The sequence below is a fragment of the Astatotilapia calliptera genome, chromosome 1, assembly GCF_964374335.1.
Source record: "Astatotilapia calliptera chromosome 1, fAstCal68.1, whole genome shotgun sequence".
Taxonomy (NCBI): Eukaryota; Metazoa; Chordata; class Actinopteri; order Cichliformes; family Cichlidae; genus Astatotilapia; species Astatotilapia calliptera.
In genome coordinates this window covers 15,216,802-15,234,872 of record NC_137422.1, presented here as the reverse complement: position 1 = coordinate 15,234,872, position 18,071 = coordinate 15,216,802, and the positions used below count along the sequence as shown (strand labels likewise).

Here is an 18,071-nt window from a genome sequence, read left to right as displayed (position 1 = left end):
AGAGAGCCCATCATTGTTTACTAGGGAGTCCAATGAACAGGTTATATGTGTTTTTGATGAGCCTGTAAATTAGAATATCAACAGGCCTCGGCAGCTTTCACCCACACTCGCTCACTCTGCTGCTGCAAGCTGATGGACACATGTAGAGATAGTAAATGTGTCAGAAAGGGATCTGATCAGCCAAGTGTGAGCTGTATCTACTGGAGTATTTTCAAAGAAGCAAGCTCAGTGTGTCTTTCTCGCTGTTCCACAGAAAGCAAAGCGAGCGATGGTTTGGCAGAATGACATGCAATAATGCAAGATGCAAATATATTTTACATTGTTTGGCTCATGTCTGAGTGTAGAGAAGTTTTTGATTTGTTGTGTTGAAGGATGCTGCAGCCAGGATCTTCAGGATGTGATTAAAACTTCTGCTTTAAAGCCTGTCAGCCCATAACAGTGCAGATCTATGCTGATATGCTCTCTCACATGCTCTGAAATTACCAGTGATTTCATTTAATGTCATTACATGATTATAGGAAGTTAATGTCTTGCCCACTGCCTAATTTATTGGTCTGTGTACAGTGTGCAACGTGACTTGAGCCTTTTTTTTTTTTTTATCCCTCTCCAAAGGGATTAGAGACAGCAGTAATGCCAGATTTTCAGATTTTACAGAGGACTTTTTTTTATTTACCAATGACAAAGAGCAATGAATGAATGACATGAACCCGTCTGCTACTCATTGAAAATAAACTCTTAAAATAACAATGGATTCATTTCCCAAGCCTTGCAGTTTTTCGTTGTAAAATATATATGCTATTTATTCCTCCAATAGCAGACAATCCAATAATATAAATAGGAGCAAAAAAAAATACTGCATAGAAACAATATTGGAAGATGGCAAAGGTCGAGCACAAGCATTCATGCCTGCAGTGGCTGTAATCTAGTTGATTTCCTGTCTGGATTTGTGAGCCACTTGGATTAAACGGCCTGATGTTAAAAGGGGAAAATAGAAATAGGAGGAGCTCGAGATTAGACTGGAACAGATTCTTCACTTTTTTCTCTCCAGCTGCTCTAAAAACAGACAAAAACCAGGCTTTACACTGCACTATTTAATTTTTTTTTTTTAAATTAAGCAACATTAAGTGAGTTACAGAAATGTGCAATTAATTATTAAGTTATGCAATTTATAAGAATAAAATATTTTCAGGTATGTGAAACACTTACTTGCCTAGATGTACTTTGAAAGTGAAATTATTTACAGGGACAAGACAGCAGACGCTAATAACTATTTGCTTTTGCTGGCACTCGAATACGTTAGTATTGTTTTGAGATGCGAGACGGATTTTGTTGTTTTGTTTTTTGCTTAAATTGCAGAATCCAGAAGTGACTTTATTTTTCATGAGATTAATCATTCTTATGATCCTTTGTGAGGGTCTTTAACAGTTCTTGCACTGTAAGAGACCCTCACATAACTTAAAGGACGCGAGGGTCTTTCACAGTCCAAGTAATGCAAATGTCATATTCAGGTGGCTTATGTAAATCTGTGTGCTGATGTTCATGCAGAAACTGCACTGTAAGGGCACGCTTCCTCCAAACTTCCTCCAAGTGGACCAAAAAGTAGCATAATTAGAACAAGTCAAAGTCCCTGATGTATCCTTCAAGCTCGGGTCCTCTACCAGAGGCCTGGGAGCTTGAGGGTCCTGCGCAGTATCTTAGCTGTTCCCAGGACTGCGCTCTTCTGGACAGAGATCTCCGATGTTGTTCCCGGGATCTGCTGGAGCCACTCGCCTAGCTTGGGAGTCACCGCACCTAGTGCTCCGATTACCACGGGGACCACTGTTACCTTCACCCTCCACATCCTCTCGAGCTCTTCTCTGAGCCCTTGGTATTTCTCCAGCTTCTCGTGTTCCTTCTTCCTGATATTGCTGTCATTCGGAACCGCTACATCGATCACTACGGCCGTCTTCTTCTGTTTGTCTACCACCACTATGTCCGGTTGGTTAGCCACCACCATTTTGTCCGTCTGTATCTGGAAGTCCCACAGGATCTTAGCTCGGTCATTCTCCACCACCCTTGGGGGCATCTCCCATTTTGACCTCGGGACTTCCAGGTTATACTCGGCACAGATGTTCCTGTACACTATGCCGGCCACTTGGTTATGGCGTTCCATGTATGCCTTGCCTGCTAGCATCTTGCACCCTGCTGTTATGTGCTGGATTGTCTCTGGGGCATCTTTACACAGCCTGCACCTGGGGTCTTGCCTGGTGTGATAGACCCCAGCCTCTATGGATCTTGTGCTCAGAGCTTGTTCTTGTGCTGCCATGATTAGTGCCTCTGTGCTGTCTTTCAGTCCAGCTTTGTCCAGCCACTGGTAGGATTTCTGGATATCAGCCACCTCCTCTATCTGCCGGTGGTACATACCGTGCAGGGGCCTGTCCTTCCATGATGGTTCCTCGTCTCCCTCCTCTTTCTTGGGTTTCTGCTGCCGGAGGTATTCACTGAGCACTTGGTCAGTTGGGGCCATCTTCCCAATGTATTCTTGGATGTTCGTTGTCTCATCCTGGACTGTGGTGCTGACACTCACCAGTCCCCGGCCCCCTTCCTTCCGCTTAGCGTACAGCCTCAGGGTGCTGGACTTGGGGTGAAACCCTCCATGCATGGTAAGGAGCTTTCTTGTCTTTATGTCAGTGGCTTCTATCTCCTCCTTTGGCCAGCCTATTACCCCAGCAGGGTACCTGATCACGGGCAGGGCGTACGTGTTGATGGCCCAGATCTTGTTCTTACCATTCAGCTGACTCCTCAGGACTTGCCTGACCCTCTGCAGGTACTTGGTGGTTGCAGCTTTTCTAGCGGCCTCTTCATGGTTCCCATTCGCCTGCGGGATCCCCAAGTACTTGTAACTGTCCTCTATGTCTGCAATGTTGCCTTCTGGTAGTTCAATCCCCTCAGTTCTGACTACCTTCCCTCTCTTTGTTACCATCCGGCTACACTTCTCCAGTCCGAACGACATTCCAATGTCATTGCTGTATATCCTGGTAGTGTGGATCAGTGAATCGATGTCTCGTTCACTCTTGGCATACAGCTTGATGTCATCCATGTACAGGAGGTGGCTGACAACTGCTCCGTTCCGTAGTCGGTATCCGTAGCCAGTCTTGTTAATGATCTCACTGAGGGGGTTCAGGCCTATGCAGAACAGCAGTGGGGACAGAGCATCTCCTTGGTAGATCCCGCACTTGATGGTGACTTGTGCTATGGGCTTGGAGTTGGCCTCTAGTGTTGTACGCCACATCCCCATTGAGTTCCTGATGAAGGCTCTTAGGGTCCCATTGATCTTGTACAATTCTAGGCATTCCAGTATCCAGCTGTGGGGCATTGAGTCATAGGCCTTCTTGTAATCAATCCAGGCAGTGCACAGGTTGGTCAGTCTGGTCTTGCAGTCTCGGCTGATTGTTCTGTCTACCAGTAGCTGGTGTTTTGCGCCTCTGGTATTCTTGCCAATTCCTTTCTGTGTCCCGCTCATGTATTGACCCATGTGCCTGTTCATCTTAGCCGATATGATGCCTGACAAGAGCTTCCATGTAGTACTGAGGCAGGTTATTGGTCGGTAGTTGGAGGGGACCGGTCCCTTCTTGGGGTCCTTGGGGATCAGGACCGTCTGGCCTTCAGTTAGCCATTCCGGGTGTCTCTCGTTAACTAGCAGCTGGTTCATTTGTGCTGCCAGACGCTCGTGGAGTGCAGTCAGCTTCTTCAGCCAGTAGGCGTGAACCATGTCGGGCCCTGGTGCTGTCCAACTCTTCATACTGGAGACCCTTTCTTGGATATCTGACACTGTGATGGTTACTGGACCCTGTTCAGGGAGGTCGCTGTGGTCTGCCCTCAGATCCTCTAGCCACTGAGCATTGCCGTTATGGGTTGCATCCTTCTCCCATATGCCCTTCCAGTATTGCTCCGTCTCCAGCCTTGGTGGTGCTGTTCTCTTATTGTTCCCTTGCCACTGAGAGTACACCTTTGCTGGTTCTGTGGAGAACAGCTGGTTTATTCTCCTGCCTTCTATCTCTCTGGTGTACCTCCTCAAGCGGCTGGCCAAGGCTGTGAGTCTTTGCTTGGCAGTTTCCAAAGCCTCAGGTATGGACAGCTTGCTGTATTTCTTAGGCATCTTATTTGTCGCACCTTTCTGCAACTCCGTTAGTTGGCTAACCTCCCTCCGTGCTACTTTGATCTTGCCCTCTAGCCTCCTTCTCCATGGAGGGTACTGCCCCTTTTCGCTGTTCAACTTGTAGCCAAGCATCTCACTGATCACTGCTGCCGTATTGTAGATCAGCTTGTTAGTGTCGGTAATCGTGGTTGTAGGTATTGCCCGTAGTGCTGCATTAACATCATCTAGCAGACCTTCTGAGGGTACTTCACGTAATCTTGGTAACCGGCTACGGGGGATCCAGGTTTCAAGCTTGGCCATATATATATATATATATATATATATATATATATATATATATATATATATATATATATATATATATATATATATATATATATATATATATATATATACATATATACATATATATATACATATATACATATATATATACATATATACATATATATATATCTCTATCTCTTTTGGGTCCAGTTCAGTTATAGTTGCTTGTGTGTCGACGGGTTGTCTGCTTGCTGGACTGAAATGTGTAGGGATGTTAACAATTATTCTTTCCTTAAATCCATCAGAAACCGCCAAGCTGCTTAATGAACTTTGTGTCTTACAGTCGGGTTCATTTGGCAGCTCTCGAACAGAACTGCTTCACTGACAACACGAGGTACTATTTATTAATGGACTGTTGTGTCAGATTGCATTACAGTGTGCTAGGTCTTCTATTTCTATTGTTTCTCTGTTAATAATCCATAGAGATGTATCACAAATACACTGTTTATGTGGAAAATCACATTTAAGGAACTGCAAAGTGCATACTTTCTTGTGTTTCACAGTGGACTAAAGACTACATTTCTCAGAAACTGCAGATGCCTTGCTGACCTGTAAACTCAGTGGTGTGAGTAGGTGGATGGATAGGCAAATGTAGGAGTAAAGAACTCTATCTGTTTTGTTATTTGCCCTTCAGTACAACACGTTCTCAATTGTATGTGTCATGTTGGCTTTTATGTGGCTTATTTGGTCATTAGAGGAATGCGTGTAATCCTGTTATTGACAGCTGATACATTTTTGCATTACAGCCGGCGACGTGTTTCTACTGATTATCGCAAATTTGGTGTCCTGACGCGTGAGACACTATGAAACATTTGGTCATTTCAGACTCATGTCAGCTTGATATTACAGGATGTGAGAAGAGCTGTTTTCTTCTCTTCTCTCTTTTCTCCTCAAGGTCACTGAGCACGTATCATTAACAGCAAAAATTGTTTATATTTCCTGTCTCCATGGATACAGTAATTGACTGGAGTTTCTGCTGTGCATCTTTACTGGATCTCTCTTTCTCTCGCTGAATTCAACCGCCTCCCATTCTCTCCTTACAGCAACAAGCTCCACTCGACTAGAGGATTTGGGTTATCTGGACAGTCAAAGGGCTACTGGGCACAGAGGCTCTGTTCGCAAACACAACACATCTGGACGCACAAGTGATGACTCCAAAGGTATTTTTTGAGCAAGTACAACTGCATGCAGCATGTAGCCACTATAGACTGCTACTGCATACCACTGGTTTGCGGCATTTTGTAGCCCCAGCTTTTGAATCCAGAAGTGGCCATATTTAGAGAAGGAGGAGAGTGGAGTCATCAAGTAATGCTAGCCAGATTAACAAGGTGCTTCTATAGACTATAGACCAGGGGTGTCAAACTCAAATACACAGTGGGCCAAAATTCAAAACTGGAACAAAGTCGCGGGCTAACAATAATATTTATTGAAAAAAAAAAAATCTTCCTCCAGATATAAGAATGACTCTTTTCTTATGGACTCAAATAAGTTTTGCTGGAAAACTGAATATGGAACAAGCAAAGCTTAAATACTAAACAATATATATATTAGCTGTATAATACCAGTAGGCCAGCTCTAATAGTAATTTGGTATGGCTTCGCGGGCCAAATGTAATTAGGCTGTGGGCCAAATTTGGCCCGCGGGCCAGAGTTTGACACCTATGACTTATGGCAAAGTTACAGTCTCAATGTTATTCTTTATTTTTTCTCAGTGTCTTCTTGAGGGACAGTATGTGTATATGTGTACGTGATATTAAATGAATGTTTAAGTGCAGGTTATTGTGCAGACTCAGCACAGAGCATCAAAGAGTTGATTTGTAGTGTGTCACATCAGTGTGGTGGCAGCTGTCCTGGCAGCCATTTTTGGAATTCCATAAGATACTATGATTCATATCAGTATGTCAGACATAAACACATTGTATTGAATGACACAAAAACAGAATCTTATGAGAATTATAAGATTCTGCTAACATTCTGTCCACATTTGATAACCTGCTTAGTGATGTGAAATCATCATCAATGTGCAACTTTGGATTTCTAACTACTAGTGAAAATAAAAAAAAATAAAAAAAGCCAAAGTGATATTTATTGGAGCAGCTTAATTAATATTTCCAGTGTAATTTGCTGTTAATATCCTTTTCCAACCCCAGTTTGTGTTTTTATCACTTTTGTCCAGGGTGGAAGATGCCATGCTAGAGATTGACTCTGTATGGTTTTTCAATGTTGATACTTGGGAACCTGTTGGAGAGGCCAGGGTTGAAAAAGGGATGCCGTAGAACCTGAGAGGGTGTTATCCGCTGGTGTGCATCCAAGGCCAACATCTCTTTAATTAGGCTGACAAATAAGCGTTGGCCATCTTCTGGTCCTCGTCTAAACATCATTATTTGTTCGAGGTCATCCAGACGTTTAAGTTTCATGTATCTTGTCTCCAAAGATTCATATCCTGTCTCGTATTTAAATTGTTGAGCGGTCTTAAATGTCCAGCGCTGTTGGTTGTAGTTGTAGTTGTCTTTTGTGAAATAGTCTTCAGTGTACACGCCAGGATCGAGAACATGATCTGGTGGCTGACCCTGAGTCTCTATGATGAATTTGAAAACATCATAATATTTTTTTCCAGGGTAGAGTGGCACCCCTGTAACAAGCTCAACAGCCACTAGCTACAGAGACCACATGTCACATGCTTCGTTATAAGGAAGGCCAACCATAACCTCAGGTGCACTATAACCAACTGTCCCCACACGGTCACCAGGCATCACTGCAGATGCAGGACATGCGAGGCCAAAGTCTATAAGTCTGACTTTGATGGGAGACTCATAGCGATTTACAACCATGATGTTTCCAGGTTTGAGGTCAGCGTGCACTATTCCCACAGAACCCAGGTGGGACAGAGCATTTGTGAGTTGACCTAAAATTGGCCTGACTTCGCTTATGGGGAGACGCCGGTTATCCGGGTCCCGTATGTAGTCCCACAGGCATTGATCTAGGAGTTCAAATTTCAGGCAAACCCGCTCTCTGTCAAGGAAAAAGCCATTCCATTGAACAATGTTGGCAGCATCTGGATCCAACCTTCGCAGCTGCTCCAGGATGAAAATTTCCTTTTTTGCCTGTTGCAGAATATCAGTGCGGTTCTTGTTCACCTTAATAGCCACAGCTTGGTTGGTTTTGGTATCACGACATTTGGCTACAATACCAAAGCCCCCTTCTCCGAAGAAAGCCTCTACCTTGTAGTGGTTTCCCAAAATGCTCCCTTCAACTATTTCAAGCTCATCTGAGCCAAAGGATGGGATGGCTGACGTGCGGACGAATACTTGCTGAGAAAATTCAACCGAGTTTTGAAAACTGCAGTTGATTTTCTCTGATCTCTTGCATTTCAAGTGTGAAGGGTGCTGAAAGACCACAGGGTTTTGTGATATTTCAGCACTCATGCCAATGCAAGGGGAACTCTTAGGGTTGAAAAAGGGATGCCGGAGAACCTCCGACAGTGTTATGCGCTGGTTTGCATCCGAGGCCAATATCTGTTTAATTAAGCTTACAAACAAACGTTGGCCATTTTCAGGTCCTCTTCTAAACATCATTACTTGTTCGAGGTCATCGAGACGCGTCAGTTTTATGTATCTTGTCTCCAGGGACTCATATCCTGTCTCGTACTGAAATTGTTGGTCAGTCTTAAATGTCCAGCGCTGTTGGTTGTCGTTGTCTTCAATGAAATAGTCTTCACTGTACACGCCAGAGTCTAGAACATGATCTGGTGGCTGACCCTGAGTCTCTATGATGAATTTCAAAACATCATAGTCTTCATTTCCAGGGTAGAGTGGCACGCCTGTACCAAGCTCCACAGCTACCAGCCCCAGAGACCACATGTCACTTGCTTCATTGTAAGGAAGGCCAAGCATAACTTCAGGTGCACTATAACCAACCGTCCCCACACGGTCACCAGGCATCACTGCAGACGCAGGACATGCGAGGCCAAAGTCTATAAGTCTGACTTTGACTGGAGACTCATAGCGATTTACAACCATGATGTTTCCAGGTTTGAGGTCAGCACGCACTATTCCCACAGAACCCAGGTGGGACAGAGCATTTGTGAGATGACCTAAAATTGGCCTGACTTCGCTTATGGGGAGACCCTGGTTTTTCCGGTCCCCTATATAGTCCCACAGGCATTGATCAAGGAGTTCGAACTTTAAGCAAACCCACTCCCCGTCGTGGAAAAAGCCGTTCCATTTAACAATGTTGGCAGCGTCTGGATCCAACCTTCTCAGCTGCTCCAGGATGAAAATTTCCAGTTTTGCCTGTTGCAGAATATCAGGGTCGCTCTTGTTGACCTTAATAGCCACAGCTCGGTTGGTCATGGTATCACGACATTTGGCTACAATACCAAAGCCCCCTTCTCCAAGGAAAGCCTCTACCTTCCCAAAATGCTCCCTTTAACTCTTGTTTTCCCAAATAAATTCTATTATTTCTATGTTTTCACATTTAAATAAATCAGTGTATATATTTCCTATTTTCTCACTAAAACATAAAGAAATGAGTTGTGGCTCAAGACTTTTGCACAGTACTGTACATGGGGTGATGAGTTCTTACATACTTATCTCGATTGTTTTCTCTCTATCCAGGGCGATTGGTACCATTCAAACAAGCTGACATCATGCTAAAACCGCTTCTATTTGAAGTTCCCGGCATCACCACGGAAACACCTTTCGTTGGCCGGGATTGGCTCTTCACACGTCTGGAGGAGGTCCTTAGAAAAACACGCAGCTGTGAGGGACGCGGTGCTGTCATTGTGGGTAACGCAGGATCTGGCAAGACCGCCGTCATCTGGAGGCTAGTGACGCTCAGCTGTCACGGCATGCGTACATCACTGGGAGGTCCCAGCATCCCTCACAGCCCCGGCTCCTCCCCTAAGTGTAAGAGCTTTCCTTTTTTTAAAAAAAAATTCAGAGCACTGTAATTTGTTTTTGCATGCATCTGCAAGGACTGGCATAATTCATAGAGTATCCAGTACAGTGTAGTAAAAGTGCTTTTTTTTTTAAATTATATATATATATGTATATGTATGAAATTTAAGGAAACATCACTTTTTGAGGAGTTGGTAACTAGGTCAAACACTCTTCTTTCAAGTTCTCCCCTGAGGTTTCTCTGCTGATTGCAGTTGTGTAAGGGGAGTGAGGTTGTTGTTTTCCTCCTTTCATGAGTGGCACGGCTCTTTTATCTGAGGAGAGGAAAAAAGAAAAAGATTTTGCACATAAATCCGCGTTACACACTGTGACATGCACATTGTTTTTGAATAAACTGTGTTATTCTGTGCGATATAAAAATGTCCATATATGCACCTTTTGACTGATCTCAGGCTTTTTCTGTTGTACAATAAGAAGCATTGTTAAAATTACAGGCTGAGAAAACAGCAGTGTAAAAAAAAAAAAAAAAAAGCAGTGTAGCATTCATTTTTCAGCACCGTTGCATTATTTATCCATATCTGCATTGTATGTTGTCATTTTAATTTAGCTTTAAGACAGCGTTAGTTAGCATGAGCTCAGAGAAATGCAGGCTTTGCTCAGTGCCAAAGTTTCCCGTCTATCTTATGCGCTAATGAATTGCAGCAGTTTAACTGTGTTTCTTTATAGGCTCGTGACATTTCTTTGCTTACACCTGAGAGTTTGTTGTTGTTGTTGCTCTGCATGGTGTGCAGGTGGGGATAGGCAGGGAAAAGCAGCCTCCAAGCAGCCGGCTGATTCCCATCCCAACCAGGGCAACGTTTCAGGCACAAGCAATAGCACACCGCCGAGGAAGGAGGCTGTCAGATCCCTGGCTGCCAGGGTAACTCAAAACACACACACGAATGCACTTCTAGTACTTCTGTACGTGTGAAGATCCTCAGTTACAAATGTTCCCTCATAGTTCATATTCTAACCTGAAAACAATAGCTCCACACTCCAGGAGTGTGCATTTTTGCTCTCTGGGGGAGTCGGATGACAAGATCGATGCCACTGTCAAACCATAAAGTCGCTGAAGCATAAAAGAGTGGGGAAAAAGGGGGAAATGCATAGTCCCAAAAACTGCCACCATCTCTCTCTGGTACCTTTGATCCACATGAAAATGTACACGTCACAGTTCGTTTCTTTACCAGGTTCATGTGCTATACTGTACAGCCCTATGGCAGACCGCCAACCAGTCCTGGGTGTTGTAGTGCGACTGTGACAGCTTGAACAAGCTCCCGCCTCCCCACAGCGCTGAATAAGACTGGTTATTCATCGCATAATTGTGATTTTTATGTGTTAAAAAAACCACATATATGTGTGTGTGTGTGTGTGTGTGTGTGTGTGTGTGTGTGTGTGTGTGTGTGTGTGTGTGTGTGTGTGTGTGTGTGTGTGTGTGTGTGTGTGTATAAATTAATTCAGCAAAATGAGCTCAAATGTGTCATATTCAGCAAACAGGTTTGAGACTTGTATCAGTCTTTTCGTCTACCTGCAAGAATACAGGTTCACATTGACACTTGAACCACGAAAACTACTGGCTTATTAACTTAAACCTAATTTTAATGTTGGAGGGACCTATAGTTTACCCAGTTTAAATGTGCACCGTTTTACTCCCCTAGTTCCCCTAATCTCACTGTCTCTATCCAGTAAAGGCAAAAAGCCAAAAAAACGTACATTTAAATAGTCATAAAATGAATTTCAACCCAAATGTTATCCACCAAACAAAACATTCTGATGTTCACTCCTGACAATGATAGGAGATTGCATACACATATAGCTGAAGAACACACTCATTTATAGCTATTTATCCTGTTGCTGAGCAGACTGCTGTGACTCACCTGCAGGAGAAAATTACATTTACATCTCAGGAATGCCTTTAGATATATATTATTTTGTCATGGTGCTTTTGGTAGCCCAGTTCTTTCTTGTTGTTGTTGTTTTGTTGTCACTAGATTTGTAAGTATGGTAATATAATGCAACATCTCAAACAGTCCTACGGAGAGCCATGACTGTAAAACAGCCCTTCATAAAAAAGATCGAAGCGATAAACGCAGAAGCAGCATTGTTCCTCTTTTTTGTTAAAGAGCTGCACATTTGTGACACAAAATTTTAATGTCAGACTGTTCCTCTCTGTTTTTTTGAACACGCGCAGAACATGCTGCTGACTGCATCACATAGATGACATGGAAGCTTCTAAATTTACTAACTTGGCCTCAATAAGAGTTTCCATGGGAACTAGTCAGACTACTTGTGATGGTGAAGATGTTTGCTCAAAAGTAAAATCATTGGTAGCATTATATGTGAACCACTCATAGCCTAGACTGGCACCTTAACAAGATTGCACATGTTTATGCTTCAGCAAAACAGTTACCACATAGCTGCTGATTTTTTAAGTCACCTTTATTATTAGTGATAAAATTAATACTTCTTTTTTTTTTTTTTTTACAGTATTTAGTGTGTTTTAGAGAAACTATTTCATAACTCAGCCACCTTTAGGATTTCTGAATACATTTATGTGTGTTTATATTTAATTCTATTGTGTGCTTATAGTGTTTGATGCATTTTTAGCTGTACATACATTTGTTCTGAAATCACAAAGAAAAGACACTTGTTTTAATTTCAGATCATGGCTCGTATTCGTCACATTTAGTTTTATTTCTTTAGTTTCACAATATTTAAGATTATTGTTTTCTGCATAGGAATTAACTTTTTATGATTGCAATTAACCAAAATGCAAGAAATGAATAAATAAATGCATAAGTAATAATCTTACTATACAGTAAGTATCTTACTATATCGATCTGGATGAAACTTGCTATATAAACTGCCTAGAGTACCAGGATTATCAACATCTATATAGCTTTGACGATTTTTTTTTTATAACATTTACAATTTTTATAAATTATTTAAATAATGTGTAGCAGATGACATTGTGTGTACGTTGGTCTTTGTAAACACATTTTACGAAAGTATTTTTAGTGCAGTGGCACTGGGGATGTTGTCATGCACATAAGTGTTCATCAAGCAGTGACACTAATAGTGCCTGTAATTGATTACTCGGTCTCATACAGTGAAAATGTAGCTTGCAAAGAAGAAGAGCAATAAAATGTGTTTTTATTATTTATTTGTTTGTTTATGAACAGCTGTTTTTGCCATTTCACTACATACAATGATTTAATGAAGAGCAACAGAATAACATGATAAATTAACATACATGTCTTTGTTTTCATACATAAGCAAAGCGAACAAGTGTGAACTATACGATAATAATAATGTAGGTTACAGTTATATATAAATATATTTTTAAGTACAGATACAAAATGAATCCCTGCTGGCGTGTTCGTCTTTTCTTCAACGTTTTCTGTGCATTGGATGTTTCTGGGCTGAGGAGCCTATGAGCCACAGGTGTATAGCCCCCAGCCAATAACAGCATGCAGGGTGTGAGGACATGGTGACCGGGTTAAATTGCTGTTTCTATGTCTTCTCTCTCTTGTTCTATTTATCTGTATGGGGGAAATATGCTCTTGCAAAAAATAACCACTTCTGCTCTCTGTTTCTCATTCAGTCAATTTTGAATACAGTGCATAACCAGTAACCCACAACTAATGCATATTACACAGATAGTGTACAGAAACTGACAAGATGCCTCAGAAGTGACAAAAATGGTGTATTCAAGAATAAAGGTGGTCATGCCAAATATTGACTTTCACGCTATCAGGGAATACTCCAGTTTCCCTGATAGCTGTATTTCCATGTCTGCACGTTTCAATAAATCAGTGCACCTATTTTTCATTTAGCAAGATATAAGAAAGAAATGAGGGGTGGCTGAAGACTTTTTTTTTTTTTACAGTACTTATTTTTTTATTAAAACAAGAACCAGCTTTCATCTACGGTTCCATCTCATGTTTTGGCTCTGTGCACTTCTACTTCAACTGCAGATATTGTTGTTGTGAGATAAACAGATACAGATTGCAGCATTTGTCACTTTTCACCTGCTTCTCCCTCCTTCCAGGTGGTCGCCTACCATTTCTGTCAGGCCGACAACACATACACGTGCCTGGTGCCGGAGTTTGTGCACAGTGTCGCCGCCCTGCTGGCCAGAGCGCCACAGCTCGCTCCATACAGGGAGCTGCTAATACAAGAGCCTCACCTACAAAACACACTGAGCTTACGTTCCTGCGTTCAAGACCCCATTGCTGCCTTCCGAAAGGGTGTCCTAGAGCCCATAGCCAGCCTGCGCAAGGGTAATTACACACATACGCACACACTCTAAGATAAATGGGATTTAAACATTAAAAGACATTTTAAAGATTAAAATAGCTTCCGTTTCAGGGTGGGCTGTTAATGACTCCATGATGGGCTCATTGAGGATTTTTCCTAGTTAAGGTCAACGATTTGAAACACTGTAGAGTGTGTAACAGATTCTTGGTCATTTGCATAGGAAAGTAGGAGGATGTTATTTTGTCTTTGTAATTTGTGATTCCAAGGTCACAAAATACTTAGAAGAAGGCTTTGAATGTTAGGGTTAGGCTTTCTCGTAATACAATCAATCAGACAGATGGATGTGTTATTATGGCTGGGCCCTCCGTGCAGTCTGAGTAGAGAAGTGTTTTTCTTGTTTTCTTTTTTATCTGCTCCATCTCTATAAACCAGGTTGGAAAAAAATGGAGAGCACTTGTGTGAATGTGATTGTACTAGACCTAAAAGCCTTGCAGATCTTTTTTTTTTTTTTTGACAGCTTAGGTGATGCAAAATATGATGGATATGTCCTGTTTCAAGCTAATAAACAACAATGGCCTCTGAACTCCTTTCAGTACAAAATAATCAGTATAGGCAGGTGGTAATTTTCTCAGCATATCCTGTGCTACAAAACCAGGATGCACCAGTCTTCTTCATACGCAGCATAAATCTTTTTTAGAGTTTGTATGTTGTGGCCTTTGCAAAGTTAGTGATATAGACACTGTTTCATTATTTACTCTCTTTTTTATGTGTGTAATCAGAACGGAGGCTACCTGAAGAAGACTACATCATTTTGGTTGACAGTCTAAATGAGGCTGAATTTCATAAGCCAGACTACGGGGACACCATAGCCACCTTCATCACCAAAATAATCCCCAAATTCCCCCACTGGCTTAAGTTGGTGGTCACAGTCAGGACAGGCCTCGTGGTGAGTGAGAATATTTATGTCTGAAACACAGCACATGTCACACATTTTCCAACTTATCTCAGTTGGGGTAGCTGTAGCTCAGGAGGTAGAGCAGGTCATCAGGCTGGGGTCTACCACACCAGGCAAAACCCCAGGTGTGCAAAGATGCCCCTGAGACAATCCAGCACATAACAAAAGGGTATAAGATGCTAGCAGGCAGGGTATACATGGAATGCCATAACCAAGTCGCCGGCGTAGTATACAGGAACATCTGTGGTGAGTATGGCCTGGAAAGTAAAAATGGGTTGCGCGTCCTAGAGTGGTCGAGAATGACCCAGCTAAGACCCTGTGAGACTTCCAGATAAAGACGGACAAACTGGTGATGGTTAACCAACCGGATATAGTAGCCATGGACAAGCAAAGGAAGACGGTTGTAGTGATTGATGCAGCTATACCGAGTGAAAGCAACATCAGGAAGAAGCAAGATGAGTAGCTTGAGAAGAACCGAGGGCTGAGAGAGGAGCTCGAGAAGTTTGGAGGGTGAAGGCAACAGTGGTCCCAGCGCTCGGGACAGTGACCCCTAAACTGTGCAAGAGGCTCTAGAGATCCCAGGAACGACAGCCAAGATCTCTATCCAAAAGAACGCAGTCCTAGGAACAACAAAGGTACTACGCAGAACCCTGAAGCTCCCACGCCTGTGGTAGAGGACACAAGCTTGAAGGACAAATAGTGGGGAAAAAGTGGGAAATTCTTTTTTAAACAAGAATATTCTCAGAGGTCTTAAATGTTTAGTGACTCACGACTTACTTCAAAACAATACTCTGGCAGTATTAAATGACCACAAGCCAAGAAAGTTTGGCAGGGCCTGGCTATCAGACATCTGTGTTTCTCTCCTTGGCCCCACCCGCTCAGTGATTAGGATGATATCATGCATATAAAAATAGTTTTTTAAGAGTATCACAGTTGGCTGAGATGAATAGGCAATATATCTATATCTATATGTATACATATATATTATATATATATGTCAATTTTCTTATTCTATTTTTATTGCCTCTAGTTTGTGGAATAATATGTGTGTGTCTTTGGATAAAAGGGTCAAGAGAGACTGCAATTTTCACAATTAATCCTGTTTCTAATAAGACTCTGAGATCATAAATAAAGTGGCAAGTACCATAATTTTCCCATAGTTTACTATACAAGTGGACCATTAGAAATAATGCAGCGTGAGGAACATCTGCTTTGGCTTCACTTTTCAAACCTGGAGGCTACATTCATTTTTTAAAAATATGCAATCTATGGTGATACCACTGGAACCAGTTTAATTAATATTTAAATGGGTGTACCTCACTATTCATCGAGCTTTAGCTGAAAAAAGGCTTCATCCTTCTTGATCACTCCGTGAGGACTTCTGATAACATGGATGAAAGTATATTTATAGACATTTACCAGATACTGTATAATTGCTAAATCTTACTGTGAAGTATCACAGCTGCTGTTTCTGAAAAACAGATGTTGCTTTTGAATAATTGAAAACTTATTTTCTAAAACTTCAAATACAGTTCCATGTGTCTCGTTTGTAGCACGATGTTTTGTGTGTTTTACTTGTTACTGATCAGGCGAGAACTCTTTAACTTTAACTAGGCAGAAATCTCCTGACCTATGCAACTATTTATATATCTGGCACTGTGAGTTATTTTCTGGGTGAACTAACTTTTTAGATTTCACCTTGGCTCACACTACGCAAATGATAGAGGTATTACCAAATCCTGCTTCTTTTGTGTTTGCTCCCTGTACACACTGTGTAGTTTGATGTTGTGCTTTCACTGCGTTTAGTATAGACAGTGTGACGTTTGGCACGGTCGGTCTCTCCCGTCTGATGTATTTTCTCAATCCGGTTGGTAATCCCACCAAACAGCGGACGCATCTGTCCAATGCCAAAGCCAAGCCTCCAAATGTTGCGAGGATTATGCCTTGAATGGATGGTAATACTACTGGGAGTCTGCTGGGAGTCTGGAGCTTGACAGCCAGCCAGTCGGTTGCATAATTGGATTAGTGTTTGGGAATACACAAAACACATTCGGGGTTATTTTCTTCATGATTCACTAAAAGTCAGTGAGCATTAAATATCAAAAGTTAAGGATGAGCAGTACCGCTGTTAATTCCGCTCCTGCGGTGTCCACGATTCCTACGTGGATCGTGATTCTCCTCTCTTTTTTACCACTTCAACCATTTCACAGGAAGAGCTCGCTCTTGTATGACGACCTGAATATTTCGCAGTGAAGTGTTGTGAAGGGGTTAAGCGAAGCACTGTCCGCGATCACATGTCCGCTGCTTGTCGTTGAACCAAAATGTCAGTGATGGTTAATGAGGAACTGAGCTGCAATAACATGGATTTTTTTTTCTTTTCTTTTTTTTTGATCAGTCATAGCTGGTTTTGGCCGGTGTTGAGCAGCTGAGGATGGCAAGCAAGGAGATGAAATGCGAATCTGAGAGATGCCTGTGAGCAATGTTGGAGCTTGAGTCATTGTCACAGTATTTACTGTACTGTATCCCATGGCTCTGCGTGAGTCAGAGGCAACAGCATCTGAGGAATGGGTCCTGATTTTGGTGCTTTAAATGTGTCCTTTGCTAATACACCTCAGACTGCAGCTCTTTAACTGTTGAATTGTGCCTTTGTGTGGTATCAGCAGTAATTTAACTGTTTCTTCTCCTGCAGGATATCACCACCCTCCTTCCGTTCTCTGGTATTTCGCTGGACATCCTGCCAGACAGCAGCGATCTGGGAGCCGACCTGAGTGACTACATCCATCACCGGGTCAGCAGCAGCACCCAGATTGCCGCTAATGTCACCACGCCAACAGGTTCCGCCCCTGATCCTCTGCTCCTGAGCAAATTCAGCAGCCATCTGTCAACACGGAGCCACGGCTCCATCCTCTATCTTCAGCTGACCCTGGATCTGTTCCACAAAGGCGATCTGGCACTGAAGGGAGGAAACTACCTGGTCGTGCCTGTCTCCCTGTCAGAGGTCAGACATGTAGAGCATTGATTTGTAAAAATGCTCATTTGAAACGTCTTACTGAAAGGTACCTGGAAGCTCTACTAATCTGAGAGTGCAGAACAGCAAAGCACTGGACAAGCATAAATAAAAGCGTGCACCGAAGTAGTTCACATTAGCCTAAAGTAATGGATAAATCTCCCTGTAAATCAAATAGGAAATAAACATTAGCTGTTCTAAAAGTTCTGCTTTACAGCTTATCTGTGTATACACAGGGGTAGGGTTTGTGGTGAATACTCTCTTCCACATTATCTTTAGACTAATAGAAACTCTAATTTGATGGTGGCCGTCTTGCCAGTCTGTTGTGAAATCATTCGCTTCTCTCAGGGTGCAAAAAGCATTTCTTGTTGCTGGAAACCTAGCCAGCTAGCTGCCTGCAGGGAGAAATATCTCAGCAAGTCCTGTAGAGTGAAAGTGTCTTAGAGCT

At 42.4% G+C, this 18,071-nt stretch overlaps 1 protein-coding gene across 1 annotated transcript in view; it reads left to right on the top strand.

Moving 5' to 3' along the window:
- LOC113020750 (protein TANC1-like) overlaps window positions 1-18,071 on the top strand; it is a 44,631-nt gene that overhangs the window by 11,944 nt on the left and 14,616 nt on the right. Inside the window, exons 5-10 of the mRNA XM_026164967.2 lie at window positions 5,509-5,625; window positions 9,081-9,371; window positions 10,154-10,281; window positions 13,453-13,684; window positions 14,441-14,607; window positions 17,306-17,614. Coding sequence (XP_026020752.2) covers window positions 5,509-5,625; window positions 9,081-9,371; window positions 10,154-10,281; window positions 13,453-13,684; window positions 14,441-14,607; window positions 17,306-17,614 — 1,244 coding nt within the window. The remainder of the gene's footprint in view (window positions 1-5,508; window positions 5,626-9,080; window positions 9,372-10,153; window positions 10,282-13,452; window positions 13,685-14,440; window positions 14,608-17,305; window positions 17,615-18,071) is intronic.